The sequence below is a fragment of the Siphateles boraxobius genome, unplaced genomic scaffold (genome assembly GCF_051911475.1).
Source record: "Siphateles boraxobius isolate OS27281-9 unplaced genomic scaffold, OSU_SipBor_1 6, whole genome shotgun sequence".
NCBI classification, from domain to species: Eukaryota; Metazoa; Chordata; class Actinopteri; order Cypriniformes; family Leuciscidae; genus Siphateles; species Siphateles boraxobius.
Window position 1 is genome coordinate 38,487,384 of NW_027509186.1, and position 25,211 is coordinate 38,512,594.

At 38.6% G+C, this 25,211-nt stretch overlaps 2 protein-coding genes and 1 long non-coding RNA gene across 2 annotated transcripts in view; all 3 read left to right on the plus strand.

Moving 5' to 3' along the window:
- The window catches only part of LOC143715444 (uncharacterized), a 261,819-nt gene that overhangs the window by 160,491 nt on the left and 76,117 nt on the right, over positions 1–25,211 (plus strand).
- Positions 1–25,211, plus strand: part of LOC143715731 (uncharacterized) — a 436,623-nt gene that overhangs the window by 16,897 nt on the left and 394,515 nt on the right. The window lies entirely within an intron of this gene.
- On the plus strand, positions 1,753–23,672 carry LOC143715468 (uncharacterized). The gene is made up of 3 exons (XM_077207297.1): positions 1,753–1,812; positions 22,377–22,608; positions 22,866–23,672. The coding sequence occupies exons 2-3, from the start codon at positions 22,557–22,559 to the stop codon at positions 23,549–23,551; spliced, it is 738 nt and encodes a 245-aa protein (XP_077063412.1). The 5' UTR covers positions 1,753–1,812; positions 22,377–22,556; the 3' UTR covers positions 23,552–23,672.

The window sequence follows — 25,211 nt, forward strand, 5'->3', positions numbered from 1 at the left end:
GTGTTGCGCGCCGCCTTATCAAATTCACATGATCAACCTCTCCTCTATTTTGCTTGGGAACTAATGTGGTCGGAACCAAAGTTTACAGCACTGCGTTCTCTCGAATCCTCTCAAAAGGAGCACTTCTACATTCTGATTGGTTGCCGCCATTTGCAGCCAAACCGCATCATAGCTCATTACCATAAAGTTGACCTGATTTCCCCTCTCCTCGCCGCTCTCACCATCCACGCCGCGCCGCCCTCGCCGACTCTCATTGAAAATTAATGACTTCCGGTCACTTTGCCGCTCTCGCCGGCGGCGGTGTGAACGCACAGTAACGCCGCCTTCACACTAGCAGTTGAAATCAGCTCCGATAAGGCTCCGAAACGACCGGAAGTCATTCATTTCCTATGGAAATTGGCAGACCGCATGCGAATGGGTCCGAAATGGGTCCAAACGAGTGCGGTAGGAAGAAAATCATATCAGTTGGTTATCCGGATGCGTTCAAAAAATTGAACTCTTGCGAAAGGCTACGGACGGTTCCTATCTGACAATTCCAGCGGAAGTTAGCGTTGCTATGGTACTGATAAACAAAACTGAATTAATTTCTTAATTTCTGCATGTTTCAAGTCTTGAAACAGGATTGTGTTGCCTAACTTTGATGGCATGTATCTTCAGCACAGTTTGCAGCGCAGGCTGCAATATTAATATGACATGTTTTGTCTCGAAACGCATATTTGACAGTGAGTTGACAGTATAGTATTATCTTGAGTTAGATGCAGGTTAAATTTATGTTCATTAACAAGAACAGTAACATCTGTTAAAAAAAATCTCCTCCATTTTTGCAGTAGGCTACTCGCTTCCGACGCTTTTCTACGGTGTAGTATTACGTCCGCAGGTGGTGTATTGCGTATTACGGAGCTGATTTCAACTGCCAGTGTGAAGGCGGCGTAAGGAACTGGGACATTTTACCATGGTCATTAAGCTGCGACTGTCACACACACACACACACACACACACACACACACACACACACACACACACACACACACACACACACACACACACACACACACACACACACACACACACACACACACACTTGCAGCTTAATGACTATGGTAAAATGTCCCAGTTGAGAACCACTGATCAAAACTAACTTTAGCTGGACAATAACTTTATTCTAGAGCTGCTATACGGCCAAAACAATCTGTTACTTTCATTTCCTATTATCACTGTAAAGCGGCTTTGAAACAAAATATATTGTTAAAAGCGCTATATAAATGAAGGTGACTTGACTGATCTAGTTTAATTTGGTGTTAATAATTATTTTTATTTTTTTCTCACCGGTACTGCTTTGCAAAATCTGCTTGAATAAGACATATTCATGTAATGTACTTATTTACCCAATGTTAACCATATTATTTCCTTCATTTGTTGTGGTTAGAAAATAATAAAAGCTGTAAAATGTTAAACATATTGAAAAATAGAGTTGGTTGTTTTCTTGATTTTAAGATGGTATAAAATTACATTAAAACTGCTGTAGTAAGTCGCAAGTGTGTGCAAATATAATATATTTATAGTGTTGAGAGTTTTTTTATGTTGTAACTGTTCCCATTCTGAAACAATTAACTGTATGCGTCAAATGTTTTATATTTTTTTACTTAATGTATATCATCTTTATTTTTTTGTGCACGACAGAGGGGAAAAAAATATATTTTTGTTTATGAATAATATTTTGAGTTCGCTCTGTGAGTGACGTCATTTGTAAGGGACCGGTCGTTCGCGCGCGCGCTCAGTCAGAACAGCCCGTGACTGGAGAGAGTCAGTCAGGTAGGTCTCTGCATTAAAGAGTGAGAATAGGCTGTATTAAGTGAAATTTTGAGTTTATATTAATTATGGAAGTGGCAAAAAACCCGGAACAAGTTTATGTATGCGTTTTTCTGCCAACAGTTCGATGTATTTTTTGTTTTATTAACGCGCGTTTTAAAAAAAAATTCTCCACATATTTTGGTGGATTAAGTCTGTTGAAACTTCTTTAAAATGTGTTTAGCTTTCATTTTTTATGTTAATGTATTTTAAAGCCATATCTGTGACCTGTGTATTCGATGATTTGGATTTACTGTTAGTGAGGACGGTAATGTGTCTTTTCTAATGCATCCTTCAGCTGAAAGACAGTTGCTGCGTCCCAATTCGCCTACATTACTACGCCCTAAAAGTGTACTCTTTATTTGAAGTAGAAGTACATACTTTTGAGTGTGTAGCAAAAGAGTAGTAGGCAAGCTTTGGGACATACTACTTCCTCATCTTTAACGGACAGATCTGTTGCGTGCCTCATCATATATTATGAAGCTGCAGACTCGGAGCCTGCATCTACAGTTTTTCGAACACAGCGCCTCCTGCTGTTCGAAAGATCGTATAACATCCGCACACAGAGTACAGCGCACGCTTATCCAAATGCAATTAAAAACAATAGGATGCAATATTACGGTCTCCAAATAAATGATCCAATAAATATTTGCGTTCCCTGCTTAATGCATGTGCCAAAAAAACTCATTGCGATGGAAGGGATACAATTACAGATTGAACTATCTTCTGAAAAATAGTATGTGATATTATATTGCTACAATGTTTTTTTTATATTTTTTTATTCAAATTCCAATTTTTCTTTCAGTTCAACCTATAATGGTCTAATTAACATTACCATGCTAACATTACAAAATCTGTTTTTTGATATTTTGAATGCGAAGCAAAACAAATCAGAATAGACAAAACACTAAAAATAAACAATTCTGTACTTTATTTAATGATCACCTAAACATCATCTTGCTGTAAAGAAAAAACTGCGTTCGTGACTTTACTTTTCGTCTTCAATTGCATTAAAAAAACAAATTTATAAGTCGCTTTGCATAATCATAAAATGATATGTTGCTGGGTTCGGCAGGGGCGACTCCATCGATGTATGGTGTACCCTGGAATAGCCTACAACAGTATTGGCCCGATAGCACATGTCTTATGATGTTTCAAAAAGAAAGAAAGAAAAAAGATGTTTGCAAATGTTACCTTCATGTTGCATTGCTCTGTTGAAGTGTCCCTTGAGATGTTTTTGAACTTTGGACAACTTTGTGGGTTTGAAATATATGGGGGCACAAAATGGGCAGTGAAAATCACTGCAGCATTTATGACATATACAAAAAGTCCAAGGTTAAAGGCTAACGTTAGCTATCAAAATATTTTTGGGGGGAAGAGGGCGAAAAAACATACATTAACGGCTCAAATCTTGTTACAAACTATCTTTACAAATATTAAATGGACTATTCATATGTTGTATCGATGAGCTACATTAGTTTTATTAAAAAATAAATCAAACAAGTAGGCTACTACGATTCGCTAAATAAATTGAAGATAGCCTACTCACGTTTTGGCTTAAGTTCTTCACATGTTCTTCACATGTTTATCCGATACAATTTGATAGGAGGCGCTGTCTCGAAAAACGAGGGGTCTGAGAATGCGGGACTCTGGGTGCGGGGGGACTGTAGATGCAGGTCTCCAAATCTGCAGCTTCATACTTCTCTGCCTCATGTCACCTTAAACTGCCCTGTCAAGGCATAAAAAAAAAAAAGTTTGGTTCCGGTTGGTTGTCAGTTGAGGTCATGGGTCGGTAGGGAATTTTTTCTTTTCATTTTTTTTCTCTCTCCAGTGGCAGCAAGGGATGGGTAGGAAATTATTATAACTTTTTAAATTTTACTTTACAGTAGCGATGGATACTCTATTTTTTCATAACATAGCCTACCTGTACTACATGTACTCTACCACCTTGTGTGTCCCAGCATGTTACACACACACACACACACACACACACACACACGCGCTGATTTTAAATGTGTGTACTTTTTTCTACTCCTAAAAACCAGACATCTCAAGCAATGTTTCATCTAATACCTTTAATAGAATTAACCTCGATACAAACCTTCTCAGAAAAGTTTTTTTAAGCTTCTTTTTTTTTAGTTTGCTGCATGGTTAAAGAAAATACTATAGGCTATATAGCATATTTATTAACTCACAGGTAGGGATGGGACGATTACCGGTTTCACTATAAACCATGATAAAATGTACTGACGGTTAGTATTATCGTTTAAAATTCAATTATCATTAAAACTGTGTTTGATACTCGCGGTTTTAATAACTCACTATGAATTCTGTCCAGCCAGCAACAGTCTGACGCATGCGATGCAATGTTGTTGTTTTGTTTTTTTATTCGAAAAAGGAATGGCGGAAGGCGGTGACCGTGTTCGGGAGATTTTTCAGCCTTTTAAGAGGACCACATCTGAGGTGTGGTCATATTTTGGCATTTACAAAAATCCTGAGGGAAACTTAACTCTCTGGGGTCGAGAAACGCGCCGGCGCGTTTTGCTGTTTTTTTTCCACATAGCAGCAACATAGACTTAAAATACTCCGTCATTTTTGGTCATACAAATAAAATCAACACATGATTATAAACTATAGAGGGTCTTCTTTTTTTTGTGTACACTCACATTAACATCAAAACCGTGTGCTTTTGTAAAAATGAAGAAAATAAACAGGGTGTGCTTTCTGCCTCTCTGTCTCCGTTAAATTTTTTTCTGGTGCACGTCTCTAAACTTAAACAAAGCTCAGCGAATACTATTCACACAAGCACAAGCAATATATCTTTATTATCATTTAAGTTTGTACTTTTCAAATATCTAATTCAAAACTAAAATAAATATTCTCTGTTTATGTAATCTATAAAAAAAGAGAGAGGTGTCAGCCGATCTCATTATCGTTCTCTCAGCTCATTATTCTGCTAATCTGACACGCCCACGGAGAGCGCGCGGTATTCAAACGCAAATGATCTGAAGCAACACATGCAAAGTGTCAACGCCCCTCATAAACGCGATAACACAACAAATGTAATCATCAGATTAATGTAGTCTACTATTTCTTCTTGCGAGGCTGTGTGAGGAATAATCCTGGGACATTTACCTCAGAACATGTACTGTTTTTTTTCATTTCGAGGAGCAACGGATCCATCTGATAAGTAAGTTTTTTTATTATTATTGTTCTAATCGCGATATCATAGTGTATGTAAACCGCAAAAAGACTGTTTAAATATGAATCGCGTCTGTGTGTGAATGAATGAACTGAACAGTTTTTTACCAAACCCTATTACTATACTGAGATGAGTGAAAATCGACTGAAATATGTTGAAATAACGTTAAAATGTCTTTGTATTAGCAACGTATTAAACTGCAAATTAATATGTATGCCCTAATATAGGCTCATAAAAACAAAAAACGACATGCCTATGTTACAGACGAAATTATGAAAGACAACATTTCGTCGACTAGTTTTGGATAGATTATTAACTGTTTACTGTAAACTAGACTACTGCCACATTGAATAAGCTTTTGTTCACCAATTTCTGATCAAATGTTAAATATATTAGGCTATGTTTGTTTTGTCAAAAATAAAGTCATCAACTAGGATGCTATTATAGTGTTTGTTCCAATGTAGGCTTTATTCAAACTAATGAATCCTTAACTTTGAAATATGTATGATAAAATGTATACTTTAGTTTTTACAAAGAAATATTACACTTGAAATATTGTTATTTTAATTGTTGCTGTAATTGTAACCTTTTTAATAAAATAGCAAATAATATATTTACAAGGTAGATGTAAACAAAATCTTAAAAGGTCAATATAAGCCTTCTCTTCAAATTATTTGTATTGTGTTTTATTAGTGACAAATTTGGGGAGAGGATACATATCCAAAACTTTCTGAAAATACAGTATGAGAATTAACTACACAATTACTAGAAATGTTCACCTTGGATATTATACAATTTGCAAGCAAAAATACAAGTGGAAAAATACTATTTTTTTATAGATGTTTCCAACTGTGAACCAATTTTGTAGTATATATACACATTTCTTTTCTTGTGTCCTTGTATTCTGTCTTGTGGCTCAGTGACACACGTGTGAAAAGCTCATTATGCAGGCTCATTAAGCAGGTCTTTTGTCTTCACAGGTGTGAATCAGACCATTATACATGAGTCACGCCCATTTCGCATATTGCCTTTCCAAACAAAAAGTGTTTTACTAAATTTAAATCAATGTATTGTTTTATGTGAATGATTTGGAAGGATGATTTTCAGATCATTTTGAAGCAAAAATCCTAGGCGAGAACATCCATTAGTCAAAAGTCTTGTGGACACATATTTAGTATGTGTTTTGTGGCCTTATTTCAGAGACTTTAAGTTTTAGTTTTTTCAATAACCATGCATAAACAATATTCTCTCAAAAATACAAACATGTACATACATCTTGCTAACATATTATGGTAGCCCCGTTTGTGCTATATAGAGTGAATTTACACCTTTGCCATTAACATGTTTATAAATAACTGAAAAAAGCACAAATGTTAGAGCATGTCAGAACACCTCCAGGACCCCAAAAACACGTAGGACCCCAGAGGGTTAATCGAGGATGGTCACGTTAAACACTTCAAATCTGCCGGGTCGTCCTGTGTGACCATCACACACTGTTGTAGCGAACGCAAGGCAAGTTAACTTTGATCTCAATACTAAAACTACGTCTGGGAAATAATTGGGCACAAAATGTTGTTTTGAGTTGAAATATTTTATCTCACTCACTTGAAATAAACTTGAAGCTTCCGCGAAGAAAAGTTCGCAGCAATAAGTGGCTTTGAGCCAAAGACGAACAAACAAGTTCAAACAAGACTATTAAGAGTGACAATTAAGAGATAATATTGTATAGTCAGTGTACACTTATAACACCGATTTTCTTTTACCACATAATTACGGGGACATATTGAATAGAGATTAATGTCTCTATTCTTACCTGTTAAATCCATTTTGTACAGCGGACAAAACTCGTCCAGACAAGATGATCTCAACAATATTATCAAATTCTGTAAACAATAAATCAACTCCGATTTCATTTTCAATAAAATCAAAAACGGAGACGCAAGATGACAAGTTGTATTTGAATGAAATGAGAGAGCGTGCGTCCGTTGTGGTATACATGGATGTGCGCTGTATTATAATGCGTTGCTATTGATGACGGTCATTATAAGGAAGGAAATGCCACAGAATAGATCTTGCTTTAAAAAGTGCATAGAGCTGCTTGTTTTATTTGTTGTTTGTTGATTCTCAAATATAAAACTTGTTGGAATGTTTTCAGTGTGAGCATCAGTTCTTTTTTAACACTTTAATCTTGTTTAAAAAAAAAGTGATAATATTGATAATCACGATAATTTTGGTCACTATAATTGTGATATGCAATTTTCATACCGCACATAATTTTCAACCACACACGTGCCTGCAGACATCTTTTTCCGAGCAAGCAAAATGAAGCGAGCGAAAAGAAGTACAGTGTGGGACCATTTCAACAGAAAGGGCGACAAAGTTAAAATTAAAATACAGCAGTAGTACAAGTACGATGCAGTATCATTTGCGAAGCAAACATCCACAAACATCGAGTGATGAAGGGCAACAAACTTTGCCCTCCATGAAAGCAAATGAAAGGCGCTTCTCGAAACTGGCCACTCTGGCGAGACGTTATCTCTGTATTCCCGAATCCCGGGATATCTGTGCCATCGGAGAGGGTGTTTTCAGCAGCGGGTCTGGGGGTCGCACACCGGACGAGAAGGTCTTTAAAACTCGAACACAATATTCTCTATGAGTGTACACACACCGGCGGTTCCCAGCTACGGCTCAGGACCTTGTTCAAAACCCTGCCGCGCCACAGAGCGCCATTTACATGGTTTTATATTAAATTTACATTTATTTGTCTCATATCGTCATTAATGTATATACTGACTTCACCCTTTGCTGCAATATACATTTAGTTTGACATTCATTTACAGAAATCAGCTGCTTGAATGAAAATTGCTGATGTTATCGGATTTTCAGACGAGATTCTCAATTCATTCAGTTAATGTACGCTCTGGGCAGGGGTGTGTCTAGAAGCGGGGCACGGGGTGGCACTGCCCCCCCCCCCCAGAATATGATTGGCCCCCCCCTGGTGCCCCCCCCAACATCATTGGGCTAGATTTACTGCAAACCTGACATTGCCCAACGCCATTGGATCAGAGCGCTGTCAATCACTGCTTGATTTGCGATTCTCAAAGCGGAATCACAGGTCCGCGTTTTTCAAACAGTAGGAGAGAGAGACACCTCGACACGTCACTGTTTATGGTATATACACACTCAATTACAGTATATATTTTGAAATATCGCACAGTATGTTAGTCTGATTACTTCTATGTGTGACTGATCAAGCCAGTAACGTTAGACTAGCTAACGTAACTTCGGCAGACTGTATAGAGATGACTTGTCAATGTTGTTCCGCGGCAGCGCACACGACCACGTAAATATGAAATAGATACATATTACTTTATGTTTTGTTTTAAAGACTAAAGGCTCAATAACCTTTTTCCAAAGCCGTGCCATTAAAATGTGAGAACGTTAACTAACTCCATAGCTATGCAACTCTGTGTAATTTAGATACTTAATGGGTTTCTGTTTATTTTTACACAGCAACAGGACATCCAAGGTTTCTTTAAGAAGAAACCATGTCCGAGACAGATTTTATGCATAGAACGTTCGCCGGCACACACACACACACATACACACACATACACACACACACACACACACACACTAGGGGATGTCCCGATCCGATCCACAGCATCGGTACTGGCCCAGAAAAAATATGATCCGATACCTATCCAACAATGCTTGAATATAGCATCCCTTGCTGCGACATCCAATTAAGCGGCGCATATTGGGCAGTTTTGCAATCTATTTTGCGGGCAAAAAAATTGGTTTGGGCGGGTGAAAAAAAATTGGGCTGGTTTAGGATCAGTTCGACGGGTTTTTGTAGCTGAAACACCGGCACTTCAGATCCTTCTTTCGGCGACCCTCTGTTCAGCAGGCAGTAGTCTGTCTCACTCACTCACGCACACACACACATCTCTGGCTGACGTGCCCCCTAAACTCACAACAGACACTCCATCCCACTACCTTCGGTGTACTATAAACACAGTTTTGCAATCTGTCTCCTCAGTTTATAAGCCGTAGGCTACACAGGATTTTGACGCATATCCAAGCAAGCGTTTGTGCAGAGTGTGGAGTGCGCTCTGCATGGCACGGAGCGCGTGCGTGAACACTTCGTTTTCCTTTCAACAGTGGAAACAGCTTAAAATACTCTATCATTTCTGGTCATACAGAAAATAACTTATTTATATATAACTTACGTAAATATTTATTTTTTTAATAAAGGGTGGCAGTCTTTCATAATCAACTGTTGTTGTGGACTATATACTGGGGAAGTATTTGTTCTCCATTTGAGTGAGATGTTTTTAGGTTGCTAATTGAGCAAAGTGCTTCCATATATTTTATTAGGCCTAGTATTAGTTCAAGAATAAAATAGAATAAAATAAAGATATCGGATTAATATCGGTATATCGCAAATAGCCAAATCTGCGGCATCGGTATCGGAAGTGAAAAAGTGGTATCGGGACATCCCTAACACACACACACATTCACATTCAATGTTTGTGTTGAGAATAATGCATGTTAAATTACTAATTAATGCCTAGGTGATGTTTTCTATTTATTAGAAAAAAAAATGGTGTGGTCAAATCCATGTAAAATACAAAAAGATTTTCAGGGTCTTGTTCAGTGCCACATTTAATACCATCTATATATTAATCTATATACTTTGCACTGGGCATTGCAAAGATTTTTTAAATCATGCTTAATATTTTCTAAAAAAGTATTTATTTCCAGTTGAATTTTTGGATTTCCAATGGGCCCCCCTGACGGCTTATTGGTCCCCACTGTGGCCCCCCATTATTAAAATCCTGGAATCGCCCCTGGCTCTGGGGTAAAGTGTGTTCAGACTGGAGACTTAGCAACGATTGTATTTAATTGTACAGTACAATCATTACATAATACAGACATTATCTTAATTCCATAATGTCCTTAAACATAACAATATTGCTGGCCATAAACTGAGAAAGTGCGGGTCCGGTGTGCGATACCTCGAGTTGTCCTAGACGCGACACGGCGTGGCGCTAGGGCTGCTCGATTATGGAAAAAATCATAATAGCGATTATTTTGGTCAGTATTGAAATCACGATTATGTAACACGATTATTTCACATGAAATTGGGAACGTGTTGCATTTGTCATGACACCTTTCAACAATTCTTAAAAAAAATCTAAATTTGAACTTTTATTGTACTTTTTGAACTATTAAACAGACCTGCAAACTCACAAGTGGTGAAAAAGGTGACATGTTTACAAGGTAATTTGTTGTAGGGGGTCACCAGGGCGTTATTTACCTTTATAAAGGACAATTTATTAATATATGTTTTATGTCAAATTCTTACATTTGATCAAATTCAGTTTTCATAAAAAGGGCTGTTATCCATTAAATTAATTTACACTGCAAAATTACAACTGTAAAAATATTATGAGATTAATGTTTGAACAAATAATAAAATAAAAAATAAAATCAATGATGCCTTCAAACAAATCAATAGGTGGCGACAAGTGACCCTCTTAATAAACGAATCATTAAAACGATTCGTTCAAAATAATAAATCATACAGTAACAAAACACAGCGCTTAGTGATGCTTTTCTTTTGTAACTATTTTCGTCGGTGAAATAGAACAAAACCAGTCAATATTGCGTCTAAAATATAAGTTACTACATATAAAACTACTTGTTTATGAAACTATAAATTCAGTGTAACATTTGCAATCGTGATCTTATAGAACAGCCCTTAGTCGTGTTATGCTACTTAACTATATCATATATTATTAATTAAAAAAACCTCAACATTTCTACCTCAGTATGTTTCTTCTGTGAGTTTTTGTGTGAGCTGTTAGGCCAATTTGTTTTGATTTCTCCACTAATGTCTCTCTCACAAATAGACCGGCAGCGCAGCTTCCAGAAACTTTATCCATTACCAATCTCTGTTTACACTGACTGTATAAGATCAAAATCAGATCACGTTTCGATCGGTCGGGCAAGTAAAACTCTCTTTTACTTTAAACTTAAAAAATCCCCTTTTCCCGGACAAGCAGACAAGTGTTGATGTCACTCCCTGTGTTCATTCTCGATTGTGTTTCGTGCTGTAAAGCGGAACAGATGATCAGGTCACGTGCGCTCGCGCTGCCGTTCGCTTGAACTGAGGCGCTACAGTGATCGAGCAGAAAGAGATCGCGAAAGCTCGAGAGACGTCTATGGTCTCACTTCAGTCTATATTAAATTAGCCAATTGTTATTGTGAAGTTTATTGTGCTTGCAGTTTGTGACTGTATACATGAATATCGGATGATGTCACCAACGTCTCCTCACTGACGTCACTCAATTCTAAAACTTGTCTTCCGCCATCTTGAGTACCTGATTCGGCAAGATCGATAATACGTCAGTCGCAAAGGAAGTAGAGCTTATTCTCTGGCCGAGCCCCAACTTGCGGGCCGATATTTCCCGTCACTATCCTCGGGCCGGGCCCTTGATCTAGAGACGTGCACTCCCAATGCAAAAGAGTGCGGCGCGGGACTAGATTTGATGGCGAGTGCGAGCGGCAATGCACTCTCTGTGTGTGTGCGCGTTGCAGGGAGAATAAAACGATTCACGGGACTCCCGCAAACTAGAAATATCTATAAATAAAACATATAAAAACTAATACATTTTTGCATAAAAGCAACAAGAACTAAAACAAAATAGAAACGATTTACAGGCCAGAGTTTCCTTTTAAAACACGTTTGCAGCGTTGAGCAATGTAGCCAAAAACAGACATACGTGTTGATTTCTTCAACGCAAAGGCCAATCAGAAGCATTTAAGATAGACTCCCCTCACTGCTCAAAACCTCTATGCTCAAAACTGACTTTTTGTTCAAAGCTCTGTATGCTGACAAATCCTCTAAATGTAACAAACAAAGTGTATATATTATGAAAGATTCATTGTGCAGTCAGCTTAATTTATATTAACAGAGATGTGAGATCGCGATTAACTGATGTCAGCTTTTTAGGAATTATTAATTTTTAGTGCAAAATTATGCACTTTGCGCGCATTCAGTCAAAATCCTTCAATCATATCATGCCCAACCTTCCACGCAGCTGCTTGCTTTTATGTTATAACAGTGGTGTGCAAACTCTCTGTGCAGTGTTCATGTTGTCTGTGGATGTAAATGATAATGAGCTTACGCTAGCTTAGGGCTGTGCGATATCACGATTTATGATCGTGGATTAAAATATATCCACCATCTGCTTTTGAAGAAATGTCGTAGTATCGTGCATTCTATCAGTTGCAGTTCTGGAGCCTCCGTCTCAGCATAGGCTACAACGCGACGTATATTCACATCACATGTTAACGCAAATGAACGGGACAATGCAGTTCACATAAGTTCATTATTTGCATGTGCTAACAAGTCTTTCACGTGTTGATGCGCGGTTCTAACGAGCGCTTTTCTGAGCGCGTACACCCGAAGCGCACGCGCACTAAGCCTGTCTAACAACAGCGACAGGTTACTGAACCAAGTTATTTTTCTAGTCTTATTTCGCGAATACTGTCAAATACACACAGGGTTTACATAAACAAAGTTGGTTATGTATAAAGTGAAACAAACAGAGAAAATCTGCTTCCTAGCTAATGCCGTCAGTATTGTAGACAGTACCCGGCAGGTACTCAAGATGGCGGCAGTCAACTGGAAAAAGAGCGGATGACGTAAGAGGTCATGTGACTGATATTCATGTATAGGCTGAGAGTTTATGGCTTCGGGAGGGGCGGATATGCGCGTGCGTGAGTCAGTCAGAACACAAGACAAAAGAACATGACAAAATAATCGTTTTTACTCGACTACTATTTTGGAGATCGTTGGGAGCCAAAATTGAAATCAAAATTCAATTAATTGCACAGCCCTACGTGGCGCTGCGCTTCTCGTCCGGTGTGCGACCTGTCAACAGGCTGCCCTCCAGACTAACCCCACATTAAGTTGACGCAATGTTTTTTTTTTCGATAACGGTGATATGATTTTTAAACACATTTGCGATATTTCAATATACATAACAGCATTTGTCACTGACTGACGTTAGGTGCGCACCCGTCAGAAAGAGCAGAAGACAATTGGCTACTTTCTTGATGACGTACACCACAGACACGCAGCCAGTGCTCAGCAGGAGTAGCAGATCTCCAACACGACCTGTTTTTATTTCTCTACAAAATTACTGCACAGTGTGTACCTTATGTGCGCTGATACGCGGAGGCCGGACCATCATTCTATCCAACGATTACATCCAATCAAACTTCATCCTTACGTTCTTAGCTTTAAAGCAGATTGTAGATTGGTTAATATTAGCTGTCAATCACTCCCACTCACTTACGCTGCGCTCCGTTGTCACGTGACAGGGAGCTGACTACCGTGCAAAATTTAAAAGGCTGAATAAGAAAGAAGATGAAACAAGGTTTTTCCTGCAAATTTTTTTTTTTTTTTGGCGACCGCCAAAGTCTTATTTGATTGGTGAGTGATAGTTGACTGACTGCTGCGCTTGTGACAGAGCTCATGTTACTGAAAGAACGAGAGAGAGAGAGAGAGAGCCGGTCGCGCGCGCGCACTCCCTCCGGCATATTAATCGAAATCAATTGAGAATTGACACGATGGTGAAAGGTAAGAAGACCGACGTTTCACGTGGAGCATTCTGAGATTTTTCTCCTGAATTACCGCAGGGTGTGAATGGTGCAAAAAAAAAAATGTTGCCTTATCTTTTCTGAAAAGCACATTCAGCTGACATAAACCAAAATTTCAATAAACAAACTATCCAGTGATGAAATGTTTTCTGTGTTGACATGAATCTTGTGCGATGTCCTAAACTGCTAGGATAATTACACAACAATTCGTGCCGTAGCCTACACGTCCGCTAATGACACATGCGATTCGCGAACTAATGACTCCTTTGAACTGATTCCATGTAATGAACGGTTAAAACAACAGATCTGTCCAACACTGAACTCACGATAATTGGTGTATAACAAATCGGTAACACTTTACAATAAAGTTCAATTTATTAAACTCTAGTTAACTACATTAGTTAACATTAACTATTAATAAACTGCTTTGTTAAAGGTATAGTTCACCCTAAAATGAAAATTCTGTCAGTATTTACTCACCCTCATGTTGTTCCAACCCCGTAAGACCTTCGTTCATCTTCGGAACATGATATTTTTGTTGAAATCTTAGAGCTGGATCACTCCTACATACTCCTCCATTGTCTTCAATAGGATTGAAACTTGCCGGCCTCGAAAAGTTATTAAAGACATCATTAAAATAGTCCAAATGACTACAGTGGCTCAATCTTAAGTTTATCAAGCAACGAGAATACTTTTTGTGTGCAACAACAAACAAAAATAACGACTTTATTTCAACTATTCATTTCCTTCTCTGTTGGCCTCTAGTCAGTTAAACAAGTGTAATTGCGTAGAGCTACGTCACACGTAGGCTCACTATTGGCCGACGCTGGTCATGTGGGTGATGCGTGTGACGTACAACAACAGAAGCTCTACGCTTTTACACTAGTGAACTGACTCGAGGCCCACAGAGAAGGAAATGAATAGTTGAAATAAAGTCGTTACTTTTGTTTTTTTTGCGCACAAAAAGTATTCTCGTCGTTTGATAAACTTAAGATTGAGCCACTGTAGTCACTTGGACTATTTTAACGATGTCTGTAATAACTTTTCAGGGCCTGCAAGTTCAATCCCTCAAGAAGCCTATGGAGGAGTGATCCAGCTCTCAGATTTCATCAAAAATATCTTAATTCATGTTCCGAAGATGAACGAAGGTCTTACGGGGTTGGAACAACATGAGGGTGAGTAAATTATGAGTGGGTGAACTATCCCTTTAATGTTAATTTAATCATTAATAGTAGCCTTATTGAAATCAAAAGATGTATTTGTTAACATTAGTTAGCCTAATGCACTGTGAAGTAACATGAACAAACAGTGAACAGCTGTATTTTTTTATTAACTAAAGATTAACAAAGATTAATAACAGTAATAGGGCCAGATGATTACCGCTATACTGAAATCGCGGAATTGGCAAATTAACGCGGAATCTACTGTTAATGCGGAATTTCGCGGAATTTTACGTATTTGGAATGAAATTCGGTTTTTGTGTGGGAGAAGAATGTATGTCTGGGGAAAATGCAGAACGGGGGAAGCAAATATGGGCGACACAACCTCTCCCATCATTTGAGCTGCCTCTCCCCCTTCAAAACAACGAGAGCATGGCGAAGCGGCTCTCCACGAGTTAAGGAAACTTGACGCGTCAGTACTGAGCCGAGCAGTTCCCACGTGACTTTTATGCAGCGTTTCCCACACCTATTGCACTTTTCCACTGCATGGTACGGTACGGTTCGGTTCTGTACGGCACGCTTTGGCGCTTTTCTACTGCATGGTACGGTACGGTACAGCTCGCTTTAAATGGTACCACCTCTGTTGAGGTTCCAAGCGTACCGTACCGATACTATAATGTGACGTGGAAGCACTGTAGATCACTGATTGGTCAGACGGACAGAATCGTCACTACCAGCGTCATTGTATTTGCGAGACATCAAACCCGCTAGATTTAAATAGCCAGTAACAGCCACCACTGTAGCACCTGTTTTAAAACTACTTGCTTGAAGAAAAAAAACTTCCAAAAAAGAAATGGCTGAATTGTGGTCAGTGGACGAGAAGTGCAGACGTTCCTCTTGTTGGTTGCCGAGGAGCGGATAAACTATAACGATCAGTCATAATCCCACCCACTTTGAAGCGGTACTAACTGCAGTGGAAAAGCAACCGAGCTAAAGCGAACTGAGCCGTGCCGTGCCACGCCGAGTCGTACCACACAGTGGAAAAGCGAAGCGAGCCGAACCGTGCCGAGCCGAACCATGCAGTGGAAAAGAGTCAATAGACTAATTCGTGGCGATGCGCCACATAATCAACACCGGCCGCCACATATTGCGTTTCGTTATTAATTTTTTTAACGCTATTAAAAACATGCAGCGTATTCTTTCAGTTGCATTTCCTTTCCCTGCTCTCCCTCCGTCTCTGTAGCTCACACGTCTCTCGCATAACACACTGCGCGGGTGAGACCGAGTGTGTTTCTCGCGCTCGAAACTGCGCGAGAGAGAGACTGAGTGTGACTTTTATTTAAACTTAAACTAATATAATGTATTTTACTGGACAATTTAAAGCTCATAACCATTCATATTTTGTTGTTACCTTAAGTACTTCGAGTGCAGTGTTTGCATCATGCAGTAAATGTGATGTTTGTTACCTCAATAAATTTGAGGAATGCTGCCGGTCGTTCCACTCTACTGGCAGAGCTAAACGTAAAATTTTTGCTGGTGCTCCTAACTTTTTGAAGTTGGGAGCACCAGTGCTACCAAGTAAAAAAGTTAATTTCGAGTTAATTTAATGCGCGAGTGACTGCCGACTAGCAGCGGGAACACATCAAATCTGTTCTACTATCTGAAGCAGTTCCACCCGATAGAAGCAGCACAAACAACACTTTAGCCGGCACAAACGAAGCACAAACAAACAAAACTTTTTGCGTGAATTTGGAGCATGTAGGGATGCTGAGTGACCTCAGAATGACCAATATTATGGTTTTAATATCTGAGAAACCGAAACTGCACGCAGTGATTGACAGGGCGGGAGGGAGCATGATCGGCTTGGGGTCCATTTTCAATTTGCACATTGCATTTTGCTACATTCATTGCGGGACATTTAATGAAAATGCAATCGCAAGTGTCTTAACTGTGAGTGTAAATGCAATTAAGAAAAATAACATTTAAATGATCATTTTGCTATAGTTTGTGCTTGAACATGTTAAACATATCTAATCATATCTGTAATACATTTTAATTGTGCAACTTAGAAACGTTAAAATATGTATTCAATTTACATATTAAAACTAGTGTATGAAATAGCAAATGTAAATTATATAATTGAATTTTAATTTTGCACCAAACGTTGCTCAAATGTAATGGCAAATGTAAATTTAAACACAGAAATGCATTGCCATTTTACATATTGCATTGTCATTTTGCATGTTAAATTTCAAATTGAATATTGCTACCCATTAGGGGTGGGCGATATAGCCTCAAAATTCTATCACGATATTTCATGAATATTTGCGATAATGATATTTATGAAGATATAGACATTTTTGTTGTTGTTGTTGAAAATTTTCTTATCTCACCTAAATGTTTGCTCACTCATTGCGTTTTTACAATGTGGTAATTTTGTTGTTAAGAGTTTACACAACACAAGGAAGCTTGATTTCAATCTTTGACTTAAATGTTAAATGTGTGTAGGTCTAACACCAGTATTCAGAAATACTACAGAAACATAATAAAGTAATCAAATGTAAAATAACACAGTCTTTTAGTTCTGTTTCCTGATTAAATTAAATACATAAGCTAATAATTCTCATTCATTACAATTAAAGCTATCTTTTGTTGTTTTGACGACAACATTAATGACAGAGCATTAGCCTATGGCTGCTGTCACTTTTACAGCTAGTGCACGGATCCATTGCTGTTTTCATTATACTGTCTGTCACACTGTCACATGCGTTTTATACGTAACCGACTGTGTTTATGAGTATACTTACCAAGACCGGAAGTTTTACACAATTTTGCGTTTTTCCCCCCATTAAAGCGATATAATCCGTGAAAAATAACTAGTTTCTCGCGAGCTGTAGCCTACTCTATGTATGCACGCAGTGCAACTCTCTCAGAGAGTGCGCGAGTAGCTTACTGGATAGTTTAAAACCGCTTGAATGTTTAAACTGATAAGAATTAAGAAGACTTGAAAATTATAAACTTTAGTTACGATGCACTGATGGCCCGATTGTGCAAGAGACCATTCAGTCATGTCCCGACTCCTAAACACGCGCGAGAGAAGACGCGCGTCGGCAGCCCCGCTGAACACTCAAGCTGTTTGTGAAATTGCTAAATCGTCATCGGAGGCTGACAGGCTCTCGCGCTCAGACAGGTGTTGTTGTTGTGCGTGCTAGGGAACGTAAATGCGCCATACGTCATCGCGTCGCTATATCATTGATATCGCGATATGACACTTTTTTTATCATGTAAAAAATGTTCGTGTATTATCGTGGACGGTATGATATGGCACACCCCTACTACCCATATGCTTCCATAGTCTTGTAGCAGGTATTGAGAAGAGAATATTATTGTTATGATGGGTTATGTGCGTGAAAATTTGATCTGAATCCAGGTTCTGTTGTTGATCTTTTCTGTATACTGCTGTTTGCACTTTGCACGTTAAAATAAACCCTTTGATAAATAAAATAAAAGGTTTGTATTTTTAACTGGTCACAGATAAGCGTCAATTTTATTTTTATTTAGTGCCAATTCAATATTATAATCTTATCAGTTAACGGTTAATAATCGATCAACGAGTTGCGGTTGTCGGTTGGGAAAATTAACTGAAATGAGCATCCTTAATTAGCCTGGTGATACCAAACTCTGCTACTTCGCTTTGCTGCATAGACAGAGTCTGGAATGGCATAATTGAAAAGTGTTTTCTTTCTCGCGGGGGGTGCTTGTCTGAAGTATAAAATTATTGGTTACCTGTAAGCCAATCACATAACGCAATCACCTCTCTCGCCAACTTAAACATCACCTCCATTCAAAATGTTTAACAAACACTCTTCTTGTTTGGGCTTCAGTTTGCAAATGCCGGGAATATTCTCCACAACAGAGCGAATTGCATCCCGTGTCTCCATATCCGCGGTCGTTTTCGATTTCCCTAACCTAAAATAAAATCTTAAACTCGGCGCTTAGCGTCTACGTCACGGCTCTCCGCCCACCCTCTGTTCGTTGATTGGCCGGCTGTTTTCAGGCCGGAGGAAAACTGAGAGATAGGTCGCTATCTCAGACTGAGTACAGAAGCGAACTGAAATTGAGCGGAAGTACGAAGTCTGACGTAGTCAGGCTAATCCTTAATTTGTGTATTTATTTAATTTGTATTATTTCTTCCCCAAGCTCGTAAAATAAATTTGGGTCGCACATAAATTGACGGTCGGTCGGAAACCGGAACCAAACAAAACATTTTTTTATGCCCAATCATCTTGTTAAAATCCTCCATCCAATCTAATTTAATTTCCTACCGTTTCGGAGAGAAATGTAGTAGCACGTTCATCTGCCAGTCGTGGGTCTTTCATGCGAAGATTCTCCTCATGTGTTTGCAATTTGAATATAATGATACATTTAGGGCTGCAACTAACGATTATTTTGATAATCGATTAATCGGACGATTATTTTTTCGATTAATCGATTAATCGGATAGAAATTAAATTAGATTTTTTTTAATTATAACTAAATAAAACCGTAAATCAGGGTATTTATGTGTAAAAGTGTACTTTAAAAAGTGCAAAAGCCACACATTGAGTTTTACTAATATCAATATTTGCATTGTTTTTAATGATAATTGCTGATGGCAAGTTGACAAACATGATTATTGTTAAAAAAATGATATCCAACATATTATGTTTTAACACAATTTTTGTTAAAACAAATTTACACAGACATGTTGTTCAGATGTGAATATCTGAACTAAAAACAAACTAAAAACATCTAAAATATATAATTCATTTAATTTTTATTTAAAATTAATTATATATAAGGAATATAAGGATAAAGAATATAATATATATTATATATAATATATAAAAGAATAATATAAGGATAAATTGATTAAATAAATATAGAAAGACTGAAAACAATTGTGTGAATGTAGAGCCGCAGTAGATCGCGTTTGAAAAACAATTAAAACTTAGTAGACAAATGCTATAAAAAGAGAACGGAATGGAGGTAACGTTACCCAGCAAGCTAACAGGCTTGAGTAAAGGACAGGAGAAATTATGCATTAGTGCACAAGCATTCGCTGAAAACCACTGAGTACAGTGACTAAAAAACAATATTTTACTGCTGCTGTTATTAACTGCCTTTATATTTAGTGCTTCGCTTTGTAAAGACCGTTTTAATTTAACCTATTTCTGCGGTAGCGCTATTTTAATCCATCACTTACGTTGCGAGCGAACTGATTGCGCAACCTGATGCTCGAGACAAAATACAGACATCCCAAGATCCCGGAAGTCCCGGGAGTCTCCCGCATATTGATTGCGGCTCCCTGATGCCCGCGAATTAGTTCAAACTCCCGAAATCTAGAGCGCGCAAGCAAAAGCGCGCATGCGAGACAGAAGAGACTGCTCCAAACCGTGTAGCGCGCGCGCTCGGCAGAGCGCCTGAGGGAGAGAGACCTTGCGTGTGTGTGCGTACCAGTAAACGCTCCCCGTGACGTAAGCAGACCAACTAATCGATAATGACATTCGTTGACAACGATTTTCATAATCGATTATAATCGATTTTATCGATTAGTTGTTGCAGCCCTAGATACATTTAAAAGTTAATGGCTAAAGGTATCTTTACAAAAGTTCACAATGCTTTTGCAGATGCAATATAATGTAGACAATATTGAATAAATACATTTTCGTCAGGTTAGATACTGATAATTAATTACTTAAACCCCTTTATCTAAACCTCTCTACATAACCGACGGACTTGCGAGTCATACAAGTAGCTGACTGTAAGGTTGAGGATGGCCTTATGCAATATTTACCCTGCTCTATTCCGGTAGATAAATGTATATGTCTTGGCAATTAAATACTTTTTTTAAATTATTATTTTTTTAAATTAATATAGGCTATTTATAAGGCAGGTGCATGTGCACTGTCAGAGTCTTCTGGGTTAAAATTTACAGGTTGTTGTTGAATCTCAGATTTTGTTCAAACCTTGTCTATATCACGGATGTGTCCCAAAACCAAGACCTGTAAAATATTTCTGTTCAAATCCTATGTCTTCATATTTTCAGCCCTTGAAATTTCTTCAGTTTTACAGCCTGAAAATCATATTATCTGGGAAGCAATATTTGGAAATTAATGAAAAGTATTATTCATTGGCATCATCTATCTAGACAGTGATACATTTTGAAAAATAAAACTTATTTGCTTAAATATTTGATCCTTCTGCTATTACGAAACACAATTTTGCCTGTTTATAGCATTATATCTTTTAATGTGATAAAAACACTAAATAATAATTTTGACTATGTATTAGTATGTAATTGGCTGTGGTGTAAGGTGCTGGAAAAAGCTTTAAAATGGACCTTGAAAGTGCTTGAATTTGACCTTGGAAAAGGTGTACGTACCCTGCATACAGATTTGTTTGATTTAAAGCAGCTTTACAGTGATAATGTGTTAGCACATGGATTCAAACATTCTGACACGCAAAGTAAAGCATTCATGTCAAAGTGGAGCTTTAATTTTTATTGTGCATAGGCGTAATTTATGGCTGGGACATTCCTGCCCACCATTTTTTCTTGTGGTCGGTATTGTCCGGCACGGATGTACCTTATACAAATAAATAAAACATATCCAGTTAACTAGCAGAACATTCATTTAGTTTGTTATTAAATAAGAGACAATCTTGCACTAAAATGTGTTGTTTTTTTAAATCATGCTGAGCACTCGTTGCCGTGGTGATCGGTTGCATGGATACAGTGTTCTCTTGTGTCTCGCGCAGTCTTCACTCAGACGCGCGCTTCAATCTATAGCCGTTGTGGAGACTCTATTCGTTGCGGTGAAGTCACAAAATAAAATGCACACAAACGTGATTTGATATATACTGTAACCACTGATGAACATATTTGGTTTTGATGAGAAAAAAAAATCTATACGTGTGTGGATTAGAGCTCAGAACCTCTGACACGCTTGGCAAAAGTTTTAACCACAAGTAGGGTTGTGCGACGTCTACCAATTTAGCATCAGACGATGTGTACAGTCAAACATCGTGATGGACGATGATATCGGGAGGAGGGGCGGGGCTAACATTCTAATTTTTCACTTAAGCAATAAGCCCTGCAAAGCCGTGTTTTACGCCCGTTTCACACATAACACACGGACTCTATTCGTTCCGGTGAAATCACAAAATAAAATGAATTATAAAATAAAATGCACACAAACGTGTCCCTGCTTGATATATACTGTAACCACTGATGAACATATTTGGTTTTGATGAGAAAAAAAAAATCTATACGTGTGTGGATTAGAACCCAGAACCTCTGACATCCTTGGCAAAAGTTTTAACCACAAGACCAATACGGCACACAAGCAAAATGAACCCTGAATGTGCTTAATGTGCCAATTTACTGAAGATCTTGGATATCTTTTCAGCAGCTCAGTTAAACATGATGGCCCTGTACTTTTTAAATGCAGATTGGATAAAAACCCAGTGATCACAGTTCACACCTGCAGTGAAGCCCCTCCCACAACAATTCACCAATAAATACTGGGAATATTCCCATCATCCTACAAGAGAAGGACAAACTCCAGGAGTAGCAGCTGAAATTTGTGCGACTGTTAAAGTTGGAGTTTATTAAAGAGGAGATTGAAGACATGAGTGATCCAGAACCATCCAGAATAAATGAAGATACTGAGGAACAAATAGGTTGGTGTCCATTCTTGATTCTTTATTGTTGACTGCTTTGGTAGATGTGAATTAATAAGCAGTATATGGATGATAAATGATGAAATGCATCTAAATCATAACCTTGTTGTCAAACATATTTGAACAAGGCTATATTAACAAGTGAGTGACAGAACAAAACTTTGCCACATAAAAGATTTGATACCTGATCTCTGTTGCTTTCTGCTATTAAATAAGGGTTCATTTGAACTGATTCTAACTGTATTTCTGTGTTTTAGACCAGACGAGAGTGAAAGAACAAAGACAAGAACTGAATGAAGTGGAGGAGAAACATCGTAAATTTAAAATTCAGAGAACAAAAGCCAAAAAGACGCACACCTGCACTCAGTGTGGAAAGAGTTTCAGTCAAAAAGGAAACCTTAACACACACATGAGAATTCACACTGGAGAGAAACCGTATACATGCACTCAGTGTGGAAAGAGGTTTTCTCATGCATCAACTTTCAGTCATCATATGCACGCTCACTCTGGAGAAAAAACATTTAACTGTGATCGGTGTGGTAAAGATTTTATTTCATCAGCACATCTAAAAACACACCTGAAAGTTCATTCAGATGAGAAACCTTATGTGTGTTCTCTTTGTGGAAAGAGTTTTTCAAGGCTGGACAGTTTTAAACTGCACCAGAAAACACATAATGATGTGAGAGATCATGTGTGTTTGGACTGTGGGAAGAGCTTTACTAAAGTTGACAATCTGAAACAGCACCAAAGAATTCATACTGGAGAAAGACCTTACAAGTGCTCATATTGTGACAAGAGTTTCACTCAGCCTGGAAACCTGAAAGAACACGAGCGAGTTCATACTAGTGAGAAGCTGTTCTACTGTACTCAGTGTGAGAAGAGCTTCAAACATAAAAAAAGCCTTCTGACTCACATGAAGATATGTTGTAAGAAGTCGTCATAATGAGCAACATTTCATTTCTATGTCAAATACATTCAAGTAAATGGTGTGAGACATAGGCATAGCCTAAAAATTGATGCAGAAATATTTTAATACTTAATAATAAATGTGTTTCTAAACCTGGGCTATTGTGGTTTACTTACAATATTTGTTCATTTAAAATGTAATCTAATTTTTTAATTATTATCGTTAAAAAGAAATATCTACCAACATTCGGACTGATGCCAATATCAACCAATCCGATAACAGCTGTACTGTCTGGCGGTAACTGTACTGTCTGGTGGTTAATGAAATGTAACCACATTGTGCTTTTGAGGCTCGCGCATCATGAAAATAAAAAATGAAAACAAATGAGGTTATCTCACACAAAGAAACTCAGTGAACATGTGGAGTTTTAATATTTATAACCTATGATACAGTTAAGCAACATCACGACCAAGAGTGCTGAATACCATCACGTTTGAAAATGTGACAGATTTAATGACAGTTCAATAAACAAGAAATTCATATTAAGTCGCTTATATTTTAGATGCTATACTGACTGTTTTTGTTCTATTTCAGCAGCGAAAACAAAGATCAAAGCAGAACCATAAAGCCTCTCACAGGAACACATAACTGTGTTTTCATTACTGAATGATTCAGCGTTTTGAAAGAATCGGTTGAGTCAAAGATTCAATGACCCATTAATAAAAGCCTGGCTGCATTCCAAACCGCATACTCAATGATTAGGTACTTAATTTCAATAAGTGCTTAACGAGCGGGAAAAGAGTAGGTACTATATAGCCTGATCACGTTGAGTGTGAATGCGAACCGGACATCATACGCTAGGGTCCCCCATAGAGGGTCTCATAACGGCAGGTGGAGTGATGGAGGGTCTTATAACGGCAGGTGGAGTGATAGAGGGTCTCATAACGGCAGGTGAAGTGATGGAGGGTCTCATCAGGGCAGGTGGAGTGATTGAGGGTCTCATAACGGCAGGTGGAGTGATGGAGGGTCTTATAACGGCAGGTTGAGTGACGGAGGGTCTCAGGGCAGGTGGAGGAATGGAGGTTCTCATAACGGCAGGTGGAGTGATGGAGGGTCTCATCAGGGCCGGTGGAATGATGGAGGGTCTCATAACGGCAGGTGGAGTGATGGAGGGTCTCATCAGTGCAGGTGGAGTGATGGAGGGTCTCATAACAGCAGGTGGAGTGAAGGAGGGTCTCATAAGGGCCGGTGGAGTTATGGAGGGTCTCATAAGGGCAGGTGAAGTGATGGAGGGTCTCATAAGGGCCGGTGGAGTGATGGAAGGTCTCATAAGGGCCGGTGGAGTGATGGAGGGTCTCCTGGTAGGTGAAGTGATGGAGGGTCTCCTGGCAGGTGGAGTGATGGAGGGTCTCATAAGGGCCGGTGCAGTAATGGAGGCTCTTAAGGGCAGGTGGAGTAATGGAGGGTCTCTTAAGGGCAGGTGTAGTGATGGAGGGTCTCATCAGGGCCAGTGGAGTGATGGAGGGTCTCATAAGGGCAGGTGAGGTGATGGAGGGTCTCATAAGGGCAGGTGGAGAGATGGAGGGTCTCATCAGGGCCGGTGGAGAGATGGAGGGTCTCATCAGGGCCGGTGGAGTGATGGAGGGTCTCATCAGGGCCAGTGGAGTGATGGAGGGTCTCATAAGGGCAGGTGAGG

Bases quoted from the DNA above. Each gene is read 5' to 3' on its own strand.
- LOC143715468 (XM_077207297.1), top strand. From the start codon at position 22,557: ATGAGTGATCCAGAACCATCCAGAATAAATGAAGATACTGAGGAACAA. The intron at 22,609-22,865 runs GTTGGTGTCCAT...TCTGTGTTTTAG, and splicing joins AGATACTGAGGAACAAATAG to ACCAGACGAGAGTGAAAGAA.